The sequence below is a fragment of the Cherax quadricarinatus genome, chromosome 11 (genome assembly GCF_038502225.1).
Source record: "Cherax quadricarinatus isolate ZL_2023a chromosome 11, ASM3850222v1, whole genome shotgun sequence".
NCBI classification, from domain to species: Eukaryota; Metazoa; Arthropoda; class Malacostraca; order Decapoda; family Parastacidae; genus Cherax; species Cherax quadricarinatus.
Genome location: NC_091302.1, coordinates 39,326,314 through 39,348,877, shown reverse-complemented (window position 1 = coordinate 39,348,877; position 22,564 = coordinate 39,326,314). Strand labels below are relative to the sequence as shown.

Genomic DNA, 22,564 nt, shown 5'->3' with positions numbered 1-22,564 from the left:
TTAAATAAACAGCAAATGAAGCATTAATAACAAAAGAATTAATCAACTGTAGAGTAAAAAGATAATGAGTAAACCATGTATATGCTGTACTGTACTTGACTGGTTTACTAGATAATTATTTTTAAATTCCATAATTCATAATATATTAAGTTTATTTATGTACAGTTCAGGTCTGATCATCTCTAACTTGTAGTTCCATGCAAGCCCCTGCAGCGTTAATACTTAAAACAACTCAGTAAGTAATCTAGGGTAATCTATGGAGTCCAGGTATATTATTATTATTATTTTTTATTATCACACTGGCCGATTCCCACCAAGGCAGGGTGGCCCGAAAAAGAAAAACTTTCACCATCATTCACTCCATCACTGTCTTGCCAGAAGGGTGCTTTACACTACAGTTTTTAAACTGCAACATTAACACCCCTCCTTCAGAGTGCAAACACTGTACTTCCAGGTATAATGCAAATTAATTACTATGTTTACACTGTGGGTTCATGTCCCTCAAGATTTACTTTCCATTATCTGGATGCAGTTTTAACTTGCCTGGGAAGATATGATGACATCTAAATATATCAAGATTAAAATATAGTTAAAAAAAAAAAAACAGATGTGCTAGCTTTAAAGTCACAATGGGACATTCATGATGTGCATAAGATTCACATCATTCCCTCAGTTGGAGTCTTGGCATATATCAAGTAAACCAACTATAAGCAAGTCAAATCTGTTGACATCAATGAGATGGATTTTTTTGTAAGCTGTTGGAGGGGTTGAGTCATTATAGGCTATCTTGCAAAACTTTTGTTTACAGATTATGCTTTGAAAAGTTTTTGTATATGCTATATGAAAAACGGCTGTATAGTCCGTGTGGCTTAGCGCTTCTTTTTTATTATAATAATAATAATAATATATGAAAAACTAAGTAAGAAAAGCTGCAAAAAAATAATATATATATATATATATTGAAAGTTTTTCTCTACAAACAGTTTTAGATCATTGGAATGCTTTACGAACTAATGTTGCAAGTGATAAAGCCAATGGAAACCTCATAAGAATATGAATCAACATGGATGGTAAAATGACAAGCTGGTAATCTCAGGAATACCAGACTGTGTTCAAATCACATGAGTGGGAAGATTTTTTCTGACCAACATTAGTTTAAATCTTAAACTTATGTTTTAGGGGAAAATAGTACTTATAGAGTAAAAGGCCTTAGTGACGCATGTAACCTCTTACAGGCTAAAAACTGTGGTAACCTAATACACACACATTCTAAATTCTTAGTACTAACAATTGTCTTATGTCTTTATGCATTACCATAATTATTTATTACTCACTACAATTTAACAGTAATCAATATGTAGCTCATGACTTCTCAGCTGTCTGTTAAAAATGAAGGATGCTTCAAAATTACACTCACAAAAGACAGGAGAGTATAAACAGGCAACAGTGACATGCGGGACTGGAAGACTAGGTACTGGAAAAGTTGAACACTAACGAGTGCTGAATTCACAAAGTGTGTACGTGAGTACAGTACAAGGCTGTTTACACAAGAAAAGTGAGAACAAAGAAAGCACAGAATATAAATAGGGATCAATATTAATTTAAATGCACATAGGTAATGGAATTAGTACTAAATCAGGATTACAGATCACAAAAAAGCTTGTGGAAAGACACAGTACATTAGTGTCAGCAAAATTTGACTGCATAATATTTTTTCATTTACTGCACTGGTATGGTAGGTTTTATTTAAATAAAATGTAAATAAATAAATAAATAAATGTAAATAAATAAGTAATACATATTTTATGAAAAAGAGGATAAATAAATATACAAGGTATGATGTAGCACGTAATGAAAGTAGTTTATTAGATTATGTATTGGTGGATAAAAGGTTGATGGGTAGGCTCCAGGATGTACATGTTTATAGAGGGGCAACTGATATATCGGATCATTATTTAGTTGTAGCTACAGTTAGAGTAAGAGGTAGATGGGAAAAGAGGAAGGTGGCAACAACAAGTAAGAGGGAGGTGAAAGTGTATAAACTAAGGGAGGAGGAAGTTCGGGCGAGATATAAGCGACTATTGGCAGAAAGGTGGGATAGTGCAAAGATGAGTAATGGGGGGGTTGAAGAGGGTTGGAATAGTTTTAAAAATGCAGTATTAGAATGTGGGGCAGAAGTTTGTGGTTATAGGAGGGTGGGTGCAGGAGGAAAGAGGAGTGATTGGTGGAATGATGAAGTAAAGGGTGTGATAAAAGAGAAAAAGGTAGCTTATGAGAGGTTTTTACAAAGCAGAAGTGTTATAAGAAGAGCAGAATATATGGAGAGTAAAAGAAAGGTAAAGAGAGTGGTGAGAGAGTGCAAAAGGAGAGCAGATGATAGAGTGGGAGAGGCACTGTCAAGAAATTTTAATGAAAATAAGAAAAAATTTTGGAGTGAGTTAAACAAGTTAAGAAAGCCAAGGGAAAATATGGATTTGTCAGTTAAAAACAGAGTAGGGGAGTTAGTAGATGGGGAGATGGAGGTATTAGGTAGATGGCGAGAATATTTTGAGGAACTTTTAAATGTTAAGGAAGAAACAGAGGCAGTAATTTCATGCACTGGTCAGGGAGGTATACCATCTTTTAGGAGTGAAGAAGAGCAGAATGTAAGTGTGGGGGAGGTACGTGAGGCATTACGTAAAATGAAAGGGGGTAAAGCAGCTGGTACTGATGGGATCATGACAGAAATGTTAAAAGCAGGGGGGGATATAGTGTTGGAGTGGTTGGTACTTTTGTTCAATAAATGTATGAAAGAGGGGAAGGTACCTAGGGATTGGCGGAGAGCATGTATAGTCCCTTTATATAAAGGGAAAGGGGACAAAAGAGACTGTAAAAATTATAGAGGAATAAGCTTACTGAGTATACCAGGAAAAGTGTACGGTAGGGTTATAATTGAAAGAATTAGAGGTAAGACAGAATGTAGGATTGCGGATGAGCAAGGAGGTTTCAGAGTGGGTAGGGGATGTGTAGATCAAGTGTTTACATTGAAGCATATATGTGAACAGTATTTAGATAAAGGTAGGGAAGTTTTTATTGCATTTATGGATTTAGAAAAGGCATATGATAGAGTGGATAGAGGAGCAATGTGGCAGATGTTGCAAGTATATGGAATAGGTGGTAAGTTATTAAATGCTGTAAAGAGTTTTTATGAAGATAGTGAGGCTCAGGTTAGGGTGTGTAGAAGAGAGGGAGACTATTTCCCGGTAAAAGTAGGTCTTAGACAGGGATGTGTAATGTCACCATGGTTGTTTAATATATTTATAGATGGGGTTGTTAAGGAAGTAAATGCTAGGGTGTTTGGGAGAGGGGTGGGATTAAATTATGGGGAATCAAATTCAAAATGGGAATTGACACAGTTACTTTTTGCTGATGATACTGTGCTTATGGGAGATTCTAAAGAAAAATTGCAAAGGTTAGTGGATGAGTTTGGGAATGTGTGTAAAGGTAGAAAGTTGAAAGTGAACATAGAAAAGAGTAAGGTGATGAGGGTGTCAAATGATTTAGATAAAGAAAAATTGGATATCAAATTGGGGAGGAGGAGTATGGAAGAAGTGAATGTTTTCAGATACTTGGGAGTTGACGTGTCGGCGGATGGATTTATGAAGGATGAGGTTAATCATAGAATTGATGAGGGAAAAAAGGTGAGTGGTGCGTTGAGGTATATGTGGAGTCAAAAAACGTTATCTATGGAGGCAAAGAAGGGAATGTATGAAAGTATAGTAGTACCAACACTCTTATATGGGTGTGAAGCTTGGGTGGTAAATGCAGCAGCGAGGAGACGGTTGGAGGCAGTGGAGATGTCCTGTTTAAGGGCAATGTGTGGTGTAAATATTATGCAGAAAATTCGGAGTGTGGAAATTAGGAGAAGGTGTGGAGTTAATAAAAGTATTAGTCAGAGGGCAGAAGAGGGGTTGTTGAGGTGGTTTGGTCATTTAGAGAGAATGGATCAAAGTAGAATGACATGGAAAGCATATAAATCTATAGGGGAAGGAAGGCGGGGTAGGGGTCGTCCTCGAAAGGGTTGGAGAGAGGGGGTAAAGGAGGTTTTGTGGGTAAGGGGCTTGGACTTCCAGCAAGCGTGCGTGAGCGTGTTAGATAGGAGTGAATGGAGACGAATGGTACTTGGGACCTGACGATCTGTTGGAGTGTGAGCAGGGTAATATTTAGTGAAGGGATTCAGGGAAACCGGTTATTTTCATATAGTCGGACTTGAGTCCTGGAAATGGGAAGTACAATGCCTGCACTTTAAAGGAGGGGTTTGGGATATTGGCAGTTTGGAGGGATATGTTGTGTATCTTTATATGTGTATGCTTCTAGACTGTTGTATTCTGAGCACCTCTGCAAAAACAGTGATAATGTGCGAGTGTGGTGAAAGTGTTGAATGATGATGAAAGTATTTTCTTTTTGGGGATTTTCTTTCTTTTTTGGGTCACCCTGCCTCGGTGGGAGACGGCCGACTTGTTGAAAAAAAAAAAAAAAAAAAAAAAAAAAAAAAGTAAATAAATAAATGAAAAAGAAAACGATTGTATAATTCTGAAGAAAAAAATTAACTCTGCAAGTGCAAGTGCCTTGATGCTCTTGATCCAAAGACATGGAGCTGCCCTTCCTTTTCTCAGCACAAATCTGACTGCTTACTGTTCCCCAGGCACTATATGGCATTTATGGGTTTAATGGTTTCTAATCATTAATCTACAATGATAATGAAAAATTTAAATAAGTCTATTAGGTGTGTGTTAAATGGAGAAGTATGATTTAAAGACTACAGTACGTGAAAAGCACAAGCTGAGAGAGGTGAAACATGCACCTTTCACCCTGGAGATAGGAGTACGAGCCAGGGGTGGGGAGCTGGGAAGATTCTGGCTGGCATCAAGACTGAGTTTGTCGCAGCAATCACTACTGGCAGTGGTGGGTGAACTACCAGGATTTGGGAAGATAGTGGATTCACTGAGAAGTTTTTTGGTACTTTTACCCTCCTTCTCACCCCACTCAAAGTAATCCTCGTTGGTCTGGATGTGGCTGCTAGTAGAAGTTTCTGAGGCAGTTCGGTATTCATCGTCGGATGAAAATGCGTATCGGCTGTTGGCTGATGAGATGGATTCATTGTGCACATCACTACCCTGGTCACGCTCAGCTGCCATGCTCTCAAAATTTGAACTGAAATTGCAATATTATATTAATTAATACGTGGTACAAAATTTACAAAGCTAAATGCTGAAAATATTAAAGAGTGCCAAAAGTTTTAGTTTTTATACTTTTCATTATAGAGTAATACACAAATAATCCACACTTAGGAGGCAAACTTATGATGTTTCAGTCTGATTTGAACCATTAACTAGTTACCATTCCTCTGCGTTACTAGTTAATGGTCCAAGGCGGACCAAAAAGTCATCATAAGTTTCAGTCTCCTAAGTCAAGATATTGGGCTTTTTTATTCTTTAAAGACAGTGATATATACTGTACATTTCTATTAACTTTTATGCATTTCCTATTTCACTTTTCTCAAAGAAGGTTCCTTGATGAACTGGACTTGTCCTCCCTTTCCTTTGATTGAACCTGTGACTGCCTTCCACTTCACCATGAATATAATAAATAATAATAATTCATTTATTTTTTTTTTATTATCACACTGGCCGATTCCCACCAAGGCAGGGTGGCCCGAAAAAGAAAAACTTTCACCACCATTCACTCCATCACTGTCTTGCCAGAAGGGTGCTTTACACTACAGTTTTTAAACTGCAACATTAACACCCCTCCTTCAGAGTGCAGGCACTGTACTTCCCATCTCCAGGACTCAAGTCCGGCCTGCCGGTTTCCCTGAACCCCTTCATAAATGTTACTTTGCTCACACTCCAACAGCACGTCAAGTATTAAAAACCATTTGTCTCCATTCACTCCTATCAAACACGCTCACGCATGCCTGCTGGAAGTCCAAGCCCCTCGCACACAAAACCTCCTTTACCCCCTCCCTCCAACCTTTCCTAGGCCAACCCCTACCCCGCCTTCCTTCCACTACAGACTGATACACTCTTGAAGTCACTCTGTTTTGCTCCATTCTCTCTACATGTACGAACCACCTCAACAACCCTTCCTCAGCCCTCTGGACAACAGTTTTGGTAATCCCGCACCACCTCCTAACTTCCAAACTACGAATTCTCTGCATTATATTCACACCACACATTGCCCACAGATGTGACATCTCCACTGCCTCCAGCCATCTCCTCGCTGCAACATTCATCCCCCATGCTTCACACCCATATAAGAGCGTTGGTAAAACTATACTCTCATACATTTCCCTCTTTGCCTCCAAGGACAAAGTTCTTTGTCTCCACAGACTTCTAAGTGCACCACTCACCCTTTTCCCCTCATCAATTCTATGATTCACCTCATCTTTCATAGACCCATCCGCTGACACGTCCACTCCCAAATATCTGAATACATTCACCTCCTCCATACTCTCTCCCTCCAATCTGATATCCAATCTTTCATCACCTAATCTTTTTGTTATCCTCATAACCTTACTCTTTCCTGTATTCACTTTTAATTTTCTTCTTTTGCACACCCTACCAAATTCATCCACCAATCTCTGCAACTTCTCTTCAGAATCTCCCAAGAGCACAGTGTCATCAGCAAAGAGCAACTGTGACAACTCCCACTTTATGTGTGATTCTTTATCTTTTAACTCCATGCCTTTTGCCAAGACCCTCGCATTTACTTCTCTTACAACCCCATCTATAAATATATTAAACAACCACGGTGACATCACACATCCTTGTCTAAGGGCTACTTTTACTGGGAAATAATTTCCCTCTTTCCTACATACTCTAACTTGAGCCTCACTATCCTCGTAAAAACTCTTCACTGCTTTCAGTAACCTACCTCCTACACCATACACCTGCAACATCTGCCACATTGCCCCCCTATCCACCCTGTCATACGCCTTTTCTAAATCCATAAATGCCACAAAGACCTCTTTAGCCTCATCTAAATACTGTTCACTTATATGTTTCACTGTAAACACCTGGTCCACACACCCCCTACCTTTCCTAAAGCCTCCTTGTTCATCTGCTATCCTATTCTCAGTCTTACTCTTAATTTTTTCAATAATAATTCATAGGCAACTAAAATGCCAGGAGCAAGAGGCTAGTAACCCCTTCTCCTTTATATATTACTAAATGTAAAAAGAGAAACTTTCGGTTTTCCTTTTGGGCCACCTCGCCTCGGTGGGATACGGCTGGTTTGTGGAAAGAAGAATAATAATAATAATTCATTTTCACTAAAATCCCAATTCTTTTCATCATAGTCATCATCTATTTTTTCTCATTTTCATAGGGAACCAAGGTACTCGGTCAAAAAAAAAAATAGAAGAGCTGGTTAAGGGTATAATGCTGACTGGTATTAAAAAAAATACACATATGCATAACAAGCATAATATTATATAAATAAAAGGTTGTTCTGCTTTTCTGCTTCTTTTTACACAAGGAGGGGAAAGACCTTTTAGTAAAATAAAGAGTTAAAAACTGTGGGAAGATTAATAACTAACTTACCAATTAATTAAAAAGCTAGAATGCATTAAATCCATCATCTCACCTAAAAACACTAGTCACATCTAATATTATTCACAGTACTGAAAGCATCTTACAGAAATTTCTCTTCATAATGCTGGCTGTATTCCAGTCTGACCCAGCATACTTCCCAGTCTGACCCAGAATATTTCCCAATCCTGACCCAGCATACTTCCCAGCCTAACCCAGCACATTTCCCAATCCTGACCCAGCATACTTCCCAGTCTGACCCAGCATATTTCCCAATCCTGACCCAGCATACTTCCCAGTCTGACCTAGTATATTTCCCAATCCTGGCCCAGCATACTTCCCAGTCTGACCCAGCATATTTCCCAATCCTGATGCAGCATACTTCCCAGTCTGACCCAGTATATTTCCCAATCCTGACCCAGCATACTTCCCAGTCTGACCTAGTATATTTCCCAATCCTGATGCAGCATACTTCCCAGTCTGACCCAGTATATTTCCCAATCCTGACCCAGCATACTTCCCAGTCTGACCTAGTATATTTCCCAATCCTGGCCCAGCATACTTCCCAGTCTGACCCAGCATATTTCCCAATCCTGACCCAGCATATTTCCCAATCCTGACCCAGCATACTTCCCAGTCTGACCTAGTATATTTCCCAATCCTGGCCCAGCATACTTCCCAGTCTGACCCAGCATATTTCCCAATCCTGACCCAGCATATTTCCCAATCCTGACCCAGCATACTTCCCAGTCTGACCCAGTATATTTCCCAATCCTGACCCAGCATACTTCCCAGTCTGACCCAGCATCTTCCCCAATCCTGACCCAGCATACTTCCCAGTCTAACCTAGTATATTTCCCAATCCTGACCCAGCATACTTCCCAGTCTGACCTAGTATATTTCCCAATCCTGACCCAGCATACTTCCCAGTCTGACCCAGCATATTCCCCAATCCTGACCCAGCATACTTCCCAGTCTAACCTAGTATATTTCCCAATCCTGACCCAGCAAACTTCCCAGTCTGACCCAGTATATTTCCCAATCCTGACCCAGCATACTTCCCAGTCTGACCTAGTATATTTCCCAATCCTGACCCAGCATACTTCCCAGTCTGACCTAGTATATTTCCCAATCCTGACCCAGCATACTTCCCAGTCTGACCCAGTATATTTCCCAATCCTGACCTAGCATACTTCCCAGTCTGACCTAGTATATTTCCCAATCCTGACCCAGCATACTTCCCAGTCTGACCTAGTATATTTCCCAATCCTGACCCAGCATACTTCCCAGTCTGACCTAGTATATTTCCCAATCCTGGCCCAGCATACTTCCCAGTCTGACCTAGTATATTTCCCAATCCTGATGCAGCATACTTCCCAGTCTGACCCAGTATATTTCCCAATCCTGGCCCAGCATACTTCCCAGTCTGACCTAGTATATTTCCCAATCCTGACCCAGCATACTTCCCAGTCTGACCTAGTATATTTCCCAATCCTGATGCAGCATACTTCCCAGTCTGACCCAGTATATTTCCCAATCCTGACCCAGCATACTTCCCAGTCTGACCTAGTATATTTCCCAATCCTGACCCAGCATACTTCCCAGTCTGACCCAGTATATTTCCCAATCCTGACCCAGCATACTTCCCAGTCTGACCTAGTATATTTCCCAATCCTGACCCAGCATACTTCCCAGTCTGACCCAGTGTATTTCCCAGCTCTATCCCAGCATACTTCCCAGTCTGATCCAGCATATTTCCCAGTCCTGACATAGCATATTTCCAAGTTTGACCTAGCATATTTCCCAGTCTGGCCCAGAATATTTCCCAGTCTTGACCAAGCATATTTCCCAGTCTTAACCAAGCATATTTCCCAGTCTTGATCCAGCATATTTCCCAGTCTGACCCATTGTATTTCTCAGTCTTGACCCAATATATTTCCTAGTCTTGGCATATTTCCCAGTCCTCACAAGAGTTTGAGAGATTACCGTAGTAGCAGCACTGCCAGTCTGCACAGGTTGAATGTATATTGGAAGAAAGAGAATGGCAAAATTAAAAGCAACAGTTCAATAAAAATTAACTATATTACAAAAATCAAACCATGAAGTTTGATCCAAGGAAAGGGAGCTAAATAGATTTATAATTAGTCATAAAACTGTTTCATAAACTAAACTAGGATACGAGCCAATGGTTGTGGGAGACTACAGTGCTAGTCATGGCATTATGCCGCCTCTCCCTCACACACGTACCAAAACACAAACACATAGTACCATGAAAGACTATAATATATATATTTTTACACTTACTGAGGTTTTAATACTTGATGCTGTGTCCTTTACGCTTAATCATGTCCTTCAGCCGTGTAGGAAGACACTCACACAAATTCTTGAGGGTTTGGGGAGGTATATTATTCCATGCCTCATGTAGAGGAGCCTCCAGCTGAGGGATGGAACTGATATCCTTGCCCAGTAAACTTCATTTTACTACTGACAAGAGATTCTCAATAGGGTTTAGGTCTGGGGAATTGCCTTGCCAGTCACTGAAAACCTCACTTCACAGTTCTTAAGCCACTGAACTAGATTTGGAGATATGACACAGTTCTCTGTCCTGCATAAAAACCATAGCCCCACACTTGTCAAATGCCTCAGGTAAATTGCCACACAATAACTCCAGGTAATTATATTGGTTCATATACTGGTTTTTGGGAAGTATAATGAGTTCACCAACACTCTGAGCACTGAAACAACCCCAAACCATGAGCGAGTCTGGGCGTTTGGTGGTCCCACAGGTGTAGCATGGGTCTAGCAGGTCACTACCTCTGGGCCAGTACACATGTCCCCCACATTGACAGGTGAAAATGAAGATTGCTTCATCACTCCAAAGTACTTCAGACCACTGCTGAGGATTCCAGTGAAGATATTTCTTTGCATAATCCAGCCTACATTCCTTCTGTGGCTTGGAGAGGATCGGTTTCTTAACCTGACGGTGACTAATGTAGCCCACTTCTGACACATGACGCCATGACGTCATGCTAATGGCTGCTATCTGGCATAATGCACTGACGAAAAAAGACCCCTCTATATGGTAGGCCTTTGATTTTAGTCACAGCATTATGCCGGGGTGCTCACCCGGCATAATGCCATGACTAGCACTGTAAGTATACCTTAATCATATACCTTTTAAAGCACCTCCAATATTACAGTACTTATTACATTAAAACATTGTCAGAATGTAGACTACCTATGGTATATTAGAGCAATGTTAGTACTTACCCCTGTGAGTTATGTCTCTCTTTCTTAGCAACAATCTCTTTTTCAATTTGCTCTCCAAGGGTAAGTGGTCTGTCTTTAGATTCCTTTAAATTTGCTGCATTTCTTAAAGCCTGTACCCAATTGCCCCGGATGCCTGATGTAACAGCAGAGAACACATATCTTTTCTCTTCCCAAGTCTGTTAAACAAGTGAAGATTATATTATAAACCTGTGATGCAAAAATGTCTCATCAATCTACTTAATAAACTGTTTAAAAGTAATTTAATAATGTTAGTTTCTTTTGATGAATTAAAACTTTAAAATATGCCAAGAATTTTTTATGCATATGTGTGTAGTTCAAGTCATATTACCTTTATACAGTATTTAAGATATCCAAAGTTATCTCTATAGTAAAAATACTTGTCTGCAAGTTCAATGCTTTCAGTAGTTTTTTTTTTTTAACCATATTGGCAACTACTCCTTTAAATAAGGATTAAGGTAAACTCTCATCTTGCTTACACACAGTTACACACCTCTTGGTATATGCAACCTGCTCTAAACAATATACAGTATAAAAGGATTTATTTTCTTTTTGCTTTTAATATACAGGCTGCCTCCCACTGAGATGGCGTGACACAAAAAAGTAAACACAATCACTGCTAATCATTCAATAGCTGTCTAGCCAGAAATGAGCAGACCCTCCAAACTGCAACCTCACCACCCCTCCTGCAGGGTACAAGCACTGTACTTTCCATTTCCAGGATTCAGATCTAGCCAATAAGTTTTCTTGAATCTCTTCCTAAATGCTACCTTACTCACTCTTCAACAGCATGTCAAGCCATAAAAATGATTAACCCTTTCAGGGTCTACAGGCCCTCTCAGAGACTTGTTCTCAGGGTCCCCCAATTTCAAAAAAAAAAAAAAAAAAAAAAAAATCTTATGAAAAGATAGAGAATCTTTTCCCGATCATAATGACACCAAAAGTATGAAATTTGATGGAAAACTTACGGAATTATGCTCTCACGAAGTTAGCGGTCTCAACGATGTTTACGTATCGGCAATTTTGCCCACTTTGAGCCCTATTTTCAGCCAATTCCAATGTACTAGTTGACAAAAATCATGACTATTTTGCTAGAACTCCATTTTTTCTATCTAATGAGTACAAGAAACCACCAATTTACCGATTTCAACTATCCAATATAGTGGTCAGAATTTAGCAATTTTGCCAATTTCACACAAATTTCAAAAGATGCCAATTTCCAAATAGGGTCCAAGAAAGACATTCCTGGCACTAAAATAACATTTCCTCTGTTCATTAGTCACGTCCCCAGGCCCCTCTTATATTTTTTTTTTTGCTTTCCACTTTGAATTTTTATTCTCACAAAAAAAATAAGATTTACTGTTATGCAGACTACTGCATTAGTGTAGAAATGGTATAAATAATATCGGCACACTTGTGAAGGAATATTAGACTCACCAGTTGACGTGTATTTGACGCTTAGCATGATTTGTTTACTTTTGAACTTTGGTAAAAATCGAACATTTCTGCTACTTTGAGCTCAATTTCAAGGTACTTTTCATTGTAAAACCAGTCAAAATCATCTCAATTTCTGTAATGTGTCTTCCATTCTATACAATGAGACCAAGAAAACTAGAATACAACAATAAATACCATACGAAAATATAGTGCAAAGTCTCTGTTTTAATCCAAAAACACGGTCAAAGTTGTTTTTTTTCTCATTACGCACTGTGTGCTGCAGGATTTTTTTTATACTGCGCACACTGACCACATAAACCCATTCTTTCATATGTAGGCCTACCAGCTTTCTCTCATTAGATTTGAAGGCGCTAGAATTTATGCGTACTAGTACGTCATGGACACTGGTGTGTAAGCCATACTAGTACGTCCGAAACCCTTAAAGGGTTAATCTCCAGTTTCCCCAATCTAACACACTATAGCATACAGTATAAATACTATAATACTGAACAACGTAACATCAGACTCATAATCACACTTGCAGTTACATTACTACGAAGAACTACTTACCATAATCGTGAAGCCATAGTTCCGAGCCACTTCGCATTCCTCTATGGATTTTGCAACGCTGAGATCAATAATACCATCAAGAATTCCATTATCCTCAGCACTTGGGTCACGATAGAACATCAGACCTGTCCCTCGCAGCACAAACCAATATTTGTTCCAGTCCTATTAAAAAAAGAAGAGATCAATACCTTTCTTGTCCATCAATTACTTTAATGATTCCTTTAAATTGCACATATTTTAATTTTTTTCATTGTGTGTTTGATGTACAGCAAATACTTAAGTTTATATTTTCTAATGAAAATAAATTAGTATTAACCTGCATTAATTGTTCTCACAGTAATTATAGTTATTCAAATACTCAACACAGGAATGGCAATAATGGTGAAATTTTCAATCAGGTTGTAAGGAAGCCTAAATTTTCCACACTTTCCCTCTTTTTAAGAGATTTGTGATAATATGTCCACAATAACCCAAACATAGCCACTGTAATTATTTATTTCCAATCTTGAAAATTATATTTTACAATTTAAATTTTTTTTTCTAAGATGTAGTTACAATGTAAATTCATGTTTACCTAAAAAACAAAATTATATTTTACAATTTAAATTTTTTTTTTCTAAGATGTAGTTACAATGTAAATTCATGTTTACCTAAAAAAAAAAATTAGAATTGAAGCTAACATTCTGTATGTTTATTCCCATAGAAAAAAGGTTTAAAACAGCAATATTCAAAGTGTTTGATATACTGGGACTGCAATAAAAGTTCCCAAACCACAGAAGCAGATAACTGCTAAGCTGAAAATCATACTGAATTCTTTGAAGCTATTAATCAGTACAAGCAAATACACTGTACATAAAAGCTGCTCTCACATATACTAACAGAGTACAGTAATCAGGTCACATCAAAGTTACAAAATGTATAAAAAATTAATTTAAAAAATTAGATTTGAATACTTACTGGCTATTTTTACCTATTTTAATTTACTGTATGACAAGATCATACCTACATGTATGATTTACAACAGCACTATTTAAAACATCAGTAGATATAAGTGAAGGATTATCAAAACTGACATTTGATATTTTATTTTATTTTATTATCACACCGGCCGATTCCCACCAAGGCAGGGTGGCCCGAAAAAGAAAAACTTTCACCATCATTCACTCCATCACTGTCTTGCCAGAAGGGTGCTTTACACTACAGTTTTTAAACTGCAACATTAACACCCCTCCTTCAGAGTGCAGGCACTGTACTTCCCATCTCCAGGACTCAAGTCCGGCCTGCCGGTTTCCCTGAATCCCTTCATAAATGTTACTTTGCTCACACTCCAACAGCACGTCAAGTATTAAAAACCATTTGTCTCCATTCACTCCTATCAAACACGCTCACGCATGCCTGCTGGAAGTCCAAGCCCCTCGCACACAAAACCTCCTTTACCCCCTCCCTCCAACCCTTCCTAGGCCGACCCCTACCCCGCCTTCCTTCCACTACAGACTGATACACTCTTGAAGTCATTCTGTTTCGCTCCATTCTCTCTACATGTCCGAACCACCTCAACAACCCTTCCTCAGCCCTCTGGACAACAGTTTTGGTAATCCCGCACCTCCTCCTAACTTCCAAACTACGAATTCTCTGCATTATATTCACACCACACATTGCCCTCAGACATGACATCTCCACTGCCTCCAGCCTTCTCCTCGCTGCAACATTCATCACCCACGCTTCACACCCATATAAGAGCGTTGGTAAAACTATACTCTCATACATTCCCCTCTTTGCCTCCAAGGACAAAGTTCTTTGTCTCCACAGACTCCTAAGTGCACCACTCACTCTTTTTCCCTCATCAATTCTATGATTCACCTCATCTTTCATAGACCCATCCGCTGACACGTCCACTCCCAAATATCTGAATACGTTCACCTCCTCCATACTCTCTCCCTCCAATCTGATATTCAATCTTTCATCACCTAATCTTTTTGTTATCCTCATAACCTTACTCTTTCCTGTATTCACCTTTAATTTTCTTCTTTTGCACACCCTACCAAATTCATCCACCAATCTCTGCAACTTCTCTTCAGAATCTCCCAAGAGCACAGTGTCATTTGATATTATATACCAAATATTTCTACTTCTAAAAAGTTTACTCCAACACCAGTAAAGTTTCATCCCAACATAGAAAGACCTGGGTGTTGTAATGAAACAAACGAACAAACAATTCAAAGATGCTTGTAACGTTAAGACAAAACTTGACATAAGAATACAAATGATCAGAGCTGCTTGATACTGAACATTATGATGGTTTACAATCATTCACAATACTTGACACACACCACAGTTTATTTAACCTGGGCAAAATTTGTTATGTTCTGAAATAATTAGTACATACTGTAATTGCCCGATGCAGCACATGGTAGCAGCTGCCAGCTACACACTTTGCCACTTCAACAAAACACTGTAACATGCATTAAATAAATAGTCACTATGCTTCTTATGTGAAAAATATATTTGGATTATTCAACACTGGTTAACTTCATTAAAAAAAATTACTTGTGCCCTAGAAAACCTTACAGAAAAGGTTGTCAAAGCTTATTTTAAATATCTCTCCATTATAAATAATTTAATGAGTACAAGTTACCTGGTTCAGAGACTGCTTCATGAGCCAGCCTTTCTTGATATAAAGGAGATCCTCCGCCGGCAGATCCACACGCTGAAGGTCAGGGTTGGCCGTGTATGGTGGAGAGAGCTCCAACCCACACCCATCTGGATCTCCCCGAACCTAGCAAGTAGAAAGCAAATGTGTATATTTCATCAATGAGGTTACTGTATATGAAAATGAAAAAAAGAATGGTACCTCATGACTATTTTGAAACTCAATGCTGACATGGCCCTGTCCCAAACTAGAACTTGTAATTGACAGTCTGATAAATCAGGCTATTTCTGCTAGCCACCTGCAGTCCAATATTGGCATCACAATCTGGCTGATCAGGAACTTAAGAACTTCATCCAGTTTCCTCACGAAGAGAGGTAGAGCTCTGTTGAAAATTCCTCTTATGTATGAAGGGAATGTATTGAAAAGTATTGGCCCTTTTACACCTATTGAGTTGTCACATAGGGTACTCACTGCACGATTACCTCACTCTCCTCCTGTTCTTCACCATTCTCCTTTTTATGGACTGATGAAGCCAATGTGTGGCGAAACATTTCCTCGTCATTTGCTGAGCCTCTTGCTCTTATAGAGAATTTCAAAGAGTAGTGGTAAACAGAATTTCAAATATTGGTAAACAGAATTTCAAAGAGTAGTGGTAAACAGAGTCAAATTGGAAGCTGCCACAGTGAAAAGCTCTGTTCCACAAGCCAGAGTACTTGCCCCTATACTGTTCCTCATATCAGACATAGACAGAGATATAAGTGAATAAGTGGAAGATGGGTATCAACAAAGGGGATATAAATAAGGTTTTGAGGATATCTCTCCAAGAGAGAACCTACAATGATGGATTCAAATTAGATAAGTTTAGATTTAGAAAGGATATAGGAAAGTATTGGTTTGAAAATAGGGTAGTTGATGAGTTAAACAGTCTCCCTAGTAGGGTTATTGAAGAAAAAAACTTGGGTAGTTTCAAAGTTAGGTTGGATAAATACCTGAGTGAGAGGTGTTGGATTTGAGTGGGACATGCACATGAGTAAAGAGATATATCAAAGCTTATTGCTTGGGTAGCACTGAAGGTGGGTTGGGCAAATAATTCTATTAGTGGGATGGATTTGTGAAGGACCTGTCTAGTATGGGCCAACAGGCCTGCTGCAGCATTCCTCCTTTCTTATGTTCTTATGTCAACCATAGCACTGTATCATCCTTTGCAGATGATACTAGGATCTGCATGAGAATGTCATCCATTGAGGACACGGTAAATCTCCAGGTTTGCCAATGGGCAACGGAAAACAATATGATGTTCAGTGAAGACAAATTTCAGCTACTCCATTATGGAAAACTGGAGGAAATAATAGATAGAACTGAGTATACTACAAACTCTAATCACACTCCAGAGTGGAAAAGTAATGAGAAGGACCTGGGAGTGGTAATGTCTGAGGATCTCACCTTCAAGGATCACAACAGTGCCACTATCACATCTGCGAGGAAAATGATAGGATGAATAATAAGAACATTCAAAATGAGATGCCAAGCCAATGATCCTTTTTAAATCGCATGTTCTCTCTAGGCTGGAATACTGCTGTACATTAACATCTCCATTCACGGCAGGTGAAATTGCAGATCTAGAGAATGTACAGAGAATCTTTACTGCACACACAAATTCCATCAAACACCTTAACTACTGGGAATGCTTGAAAACACTTAGACTTGTACTCACTGGAGCACAGGTGAGAGAGATACATCATAATCTACACCTGGAAAATCTTAAGAGGGGCTGATCCCTAATCTTCACATAGAAATCACTCCCTACAAAAGCAAAAGACTTGGCCGGCAGTGCAAAATACCCCACTGAAAAGTAGGGGTGCCATTAGTACACTTAGAGAAAACACAATAAGTGTCTAGGGCCCAAGACTGTTCAGCAGCCTCCCACCATGCATAAGGGCAATTACCAATAGATCCCTGGTTGCCTTCTAGAGGGAGCTGGACAGATACTTGAAATTGGTGCCACATCAGCCAGGATGTGGTTCATATGCTGGACTATGTGCGGCCAGCAGTAACACCCTGGTTGATCAAGCCCTGATCCACCAGGAGGCCTGGTCAAGGACTGGGCTGCAGGGCTCTCAATCCCTGGAATACCCTCCAGGTAGATCCCTGGTTGTCTTCAAGAGAGAACTGGACAGATACCTAAAGTCAATGCTGGATCAGCTGGGTTGTGGTTCGTACATTGGACTACATGCAGCCAGCAGTAACAGCATGGTTGATCAGGCCCTGATCCACTGGGAGGCCTAGTCATGGACTGGGCCGTGGGGGCGTTGATACTCTAATACCCTCCAGGTAGATTTGGGACCAATCCTTTAGATTTCTCCAGGTGTAAATTATGATACATCTTTCTCACAGTTCAAGGGTATTTCCAATAATTTAGGAATTTCTAATAATTTAGGTGCTAGACTGAATTTATACAAGAATGGAAGGATCTTTGTATACTTTCCAGTTCACTGTTTATTACATTTTCATAACAATATAGTCTTCTATATTTTAAGCCAATTTCCACTTTCACATAATACTGTACTGCTTTTAATAATGCAGTGCCTGCACTATGAAATACGGGTGGGGACCTATGCAATTTAGAGGATCATCTGAATTGGGATTTCTGAACGCTTCTGTCAAAGTGCCATACAAAGTATGCATGAAGCACATTCCACTGAGGAAACCAAGAAAATCACACAGAGAGAGAGAGCATAGGAGATGACACAGAAGAAGAAAATGGGTTAATGAATTGCTTAAAAACACAAATATGCTGCAACAGAGGAAAGATAGTCTTAGCTGAGAGATCACTGAATTAGAGCAATAACTTAGGATGTAATACCTAACAGAAGAAGTACAAAGGGAACAAAGGGCCATACAGGATATTGCAAGAAATATTAAAAGCAGGGGGATATATAGTGTTGGAGTGGTTGGCTTTTTGTTTAATAGATGTATGAAAGAGGGGAAGGTACCTAGGGGTTGGCAGAAAGCATGTATAGTCCCTTTATATAAAGGGAAGGGGACAAAGGAGACTGTAAAAATTATAGAGGAATAAGTTTACTGAGTTCTAGGTAGTAGGTTGGTAGACAGCAACCGCCAAGGGAGGTACTACCGTCCTGCCAAATGAGTGTAAAACGAAATCCTGTAAGTTTTACATGATGGTAGGATTGCTGGTGTCTTTTGTCCATCTCATAAACATGGAAGATTTCAGGTATGTCTTGCTGCTTCTACTTACGCTTAGGTCACACTACACATACATGTACAAGCATATAGTATATACACAGCCCTCTGGGTTTTCTTCTATTTTCTTACTAGTTCTTGTTCTTGTTTATTTCCTCTTACTTCCATGGGGAAGTGGAACAGAATTCTTCCTCCATAAGCCATGCATGTTGTAAGAGGTGACTAAAATGCCAGGAGCAAGGGGCTAGTAACCCCTTCTTCTGTATATATTACTAAATGTAAAAGGAGAAACTTTCGTTTTTCCTTTTGGGCCACCCCACCTCGGTGGGATACAGCTGGTGTGTCAAAAGAAAGAAAGAAGTTTACTGAGTATACCAGGAAAAGTGTACGGTAGGGTTATTACTGAAAGAATTAGAGGTAAGACAGAATGTAGGATTGCAGATGAACAAGGAGGTTTTAGAGTTGGTAGGGGATGTGTAGATAAAGTGTTTACATTGAAGCATATATGTGAACAGTATTTAGATAAAGGTAGGGAAGTTTTTATTGCATTTATGGATTCAGAAAAGGCATATGATAGAGAGGATAGGGGAGCAATGTGGCAGATGTTGCAAGTATATAGAATAAGTGGTAAATTGCTAAATGCTGTAAAGAGTTTTTATGAGGATAGTGAGGCTCAGGTTAGGGTGTGTAGAAGAGAGGGAGACTACTTCTCGGTAAAAGTAGGTCTTAGACAGGGATATGTAATGTCACCATGGTTGTTTAATATATTTATACATGGGGTTGTAAAAGAAGTAAATGCTAGGGTGTTCGGGAGAGAGGTGGGATTAAATTATGGGGAATCAAATACAAAATGGGAATTGACACAGTTACTTTTTGCTGATGATACTGTGCTTATGGGAGATTATAAAGAAAAATTGCAAAGGTTAGTAGATGAGTTTGGGAGTGTGTGTAAAGGTAGAAAGTGAACATAGAAAAGAGTAAGGTGATGAGAGTATCAAATGATTTAGATAAAAAAAAATTGGATATCAAATTGGGGAGGAGGAGTATGGAAGTGAATGTTTTCAGACATTTGGGAGCTGACGTGTCAGCGGATGGATTTATGAAGGATGAGGTTAATCACAGAATTGATGAAGGAAAAAAGGTGAGTGGTGTGTTGAGGTATATGTGGAGACAAAAAAGGTTATCTATGGAGGCAAAGAAATGAATGTATGAAAGTATAGTAGTACCAACACTCTTATATGGGTGTGAAACTTGGGTTGTAAATGCTGCAGCGAGGAGGCGGTTGGAGGCAGTGGAGATGTCCTGTCTAAGGGCAATGTGTGGTGTAAATATTATGCAGAAAATTCGGAGTGTGGAAATTAGGAGAAGGTGTGGAGTTAATAAAAGTATTAGTCAGAGAGCTAAAGAGGGGTTGCTGAGGTGGTTTGGTCATTCAGAGAGAATGGATCAAAGTAGAATGGCATGGAGAGCGTATAAATCTGTAGGGGAAGGAAGGCAGGGTACGGGTCGTCCTCAAAAAGGTTGGAGGGAGGGGGTAAAGGGGGTTTTGTGGGCGAGGGGCTTGGACTTCCAGCAAGCGTGCGTGAGCATGTTAGATAGGAGTGAATGGAGACGAATGGTATTTGGGACCTGACGAGCTGTTGGAGTGTGAGCAGGGTAATATTTAGTGAAGGGATTCAGGGAAACTGGTTATTTTCATATAGCCAGACTTGAGTCCTGAAAATAGGAAGTATAATGCCTGCACTTTAAAGGAGGGGTTTGGGATATTGGCAGTTTGGAGGGATATGTTGTGTATCTTCATACGTACATGCTTCTAAACATGCTTGTATTCTGAGCAACTCTGCAAAAACAGTGATTATGTGTAGGTGAGGTGAAAGTGTTGAATGATGATGAAAGTATTTTCTTTTTGGGTCACCCTGCCTTGGTGGGTGACAGCCGACTTGTTAAAAAAAAAAAAAAAATTGAGAGGAGATTCAAATACTGACGATGAGCAGGAAATGAGTGAAATCCTAAAAGAGCAGTATGAGTTGGCGTTCAGCAACCCACTAAATGACAGCAAGGTAGAAAATGCAGAAATATTTTTCACTCCAGCAGATGGCCACACAGACCAACTAACTGACATTAGTACAAATCCCATAAATTTTGAAAAAGAAATGGACAACATGCCCACTCACTCAGCACCTGGACCAAATTCATGGAATGCTCTATTTATAAAGAAGTGCAAAGTACCATTAGCACAAGCCCTCAGTATTCTTTGGAGAAAAAGTTTAGATCTAGGTGAAATACCGGAGGCCTTAAATCAATCAATCAAGTTTATTCTCTATAAGGATTACAATGCGAAGTTTACATATTATAGGAGTTTACATATTATAAAATACTAATTACAGAAAGGGCTACTATCACACCTAGCATGACTAGGAATTTCGAGCAGACTAAGATTACTTCAAAATTCTATATTGGTACAGATTATGGAGCACGTTCATATTAAGGCTAAGTGCATTACAGTTCATAAATTTAGCAATGTGAATGTTTTTTTCTTGGTACGATACATAGTTTCTATTGAAGCTCCTATACTGGAGTATCACAGGCAAACTTATGACTAGTTTAAGATTCATTAGGTAATAGTTTTATTACATATTTCAATGTTTATAGTCAATTTGGTGAGTGTAAGTGATTGACTGATTGATTGATAATTCCAGCTCCATCATCTCTCCTGCCTTGAATGGAGCTGTTATTTGCAGAGTAAAATCACTGGCATTATTTCTCTCATTTTGAAAGTTCTCATTATCCATTCTGTCATTTTTCTGGCCTTTGCTGTACTTGCTTTACTGTGTTCTCCAATGACATATCATTTGCCATTTTTATTCTTACATCTTTTACTAGTTTATATTCTACAAGATAGTTTGCCTATATGTATTTTGTATTCTGTGTGTGTCTTGAATTTTTCATTCTTCCCATAACTGACATCTGTCACCAACGAACATCATATTACATTCATTTGCCCACTGATAAAAGAGAACAGACATAGCTCTTTTGCATAAGGGAGGTAGTAGAGCACTACCTAAAAATTACCTAACTTCTCATATCATAAAAATCTTCGAAACAGTGATTTAGCCCTAGTCATTTAAAAAATGGAAGACAACCATCACATGGTCTTACATGGTCTGGGTGAGATGAATCAGTCTTATCTTGGGACGGTGTCTTTGAATGGTTTGGCGAGCCTTCCATTTCCTCCTGAGTGTCACGCTCTCGTGTTGGCTTCACATCCCCTACTCCTGGCTGTGAAAGCAAGAACAGGTTTGTAACAGTTTCCATATCAAATATCTAACACCACAAGTTATGTGCATCCACACTTACAAACACCACAAGCCCCACACACCCACATTTACAAACACCACAAGCCACACACATCCACACTTACAAGCACCACAAACTACACATCCACCCTTAAAAACACCATAAGTCACACACATCCACACTTACAAACACCACAAGCCACACACATCTACACTTACAAACACCACAAGCTACACACAGTGGCCTTCAGGAATCTCAAGGTGCTGTATACACCATATGTCAGGCCCATCTTGGGGTATGCAGAACCAGCATGCAACCCCACAACAGAGGAAGCATGTTAAGAAACAGCAGAAATATACAACAAGACTAGTTTCAGTGATTATGTGTGAGTGAGGTGAAAGTGTTGAATGATGATGAAAGTATTTTCTTTTTGGGGATTTTCTTTCTTTTTGGGTCACCTTACCTCAGTGGGAGACGGCCAACTTGTTAAAAAAACAAAAAACTAGTTTCAGAGCTAGGGGCTATGAACAACAATGGCAAACTAGAGGAA

The 22,564-nt window shown here is 39.2% G+C and overlaps 1 protein-coding gene across 22 annotated transcripts in view; it reads right to left on the bottom strand.

Annotated features, from left to right (window-relative positions):
* Positions 1 to 22,564, bottom strand: part of osp (myosin phosphatase Rho interacting protein outspread) — a 595,661-nt gene that overhangs the window by 121,019 nt on the left and 452,078 nt on the right. For 16 of the 22 annotated variants that reach the window (XM_070084011.1, XM_070084013.1, XM_070084000.1 and 13 more), the window contains 6 exons: positions 21,877 to 21,996; positions 15,502 to 15,642; positions 15,253 to 15,318; positions 12,867 to 13,028; positions 10,842 to 11,017; positions 4,844 to 5,193 (listed from right to left, as the gene is read on the bottom strand). In XM_070084011.1, coding sequence (XP_069940112.1) covers positions 4,844 to 5,193; positions 10,842 to 11,017; positions 12,867 to 13,028; positions 15,253 to 15,318; positions 15,502 to 15,642; positions 21,877 to 21,996 — 1,015 coding nt within the window. The remainder of the gene's footprint in view (positions 1 to 4,843; positions 5,194 to 10,841; positions 11,018 to 12,866; positions 13,029 to 15,252; positions 15,319 to 15,501; positions 15,643 to 21,876; positions 21,997 to 22,564) is intronic. The other 6 variants (XM_070084012.1, XM_070084023.1, XM_070084022.1 and 3 more) reach the window with 3 other exon arrangements.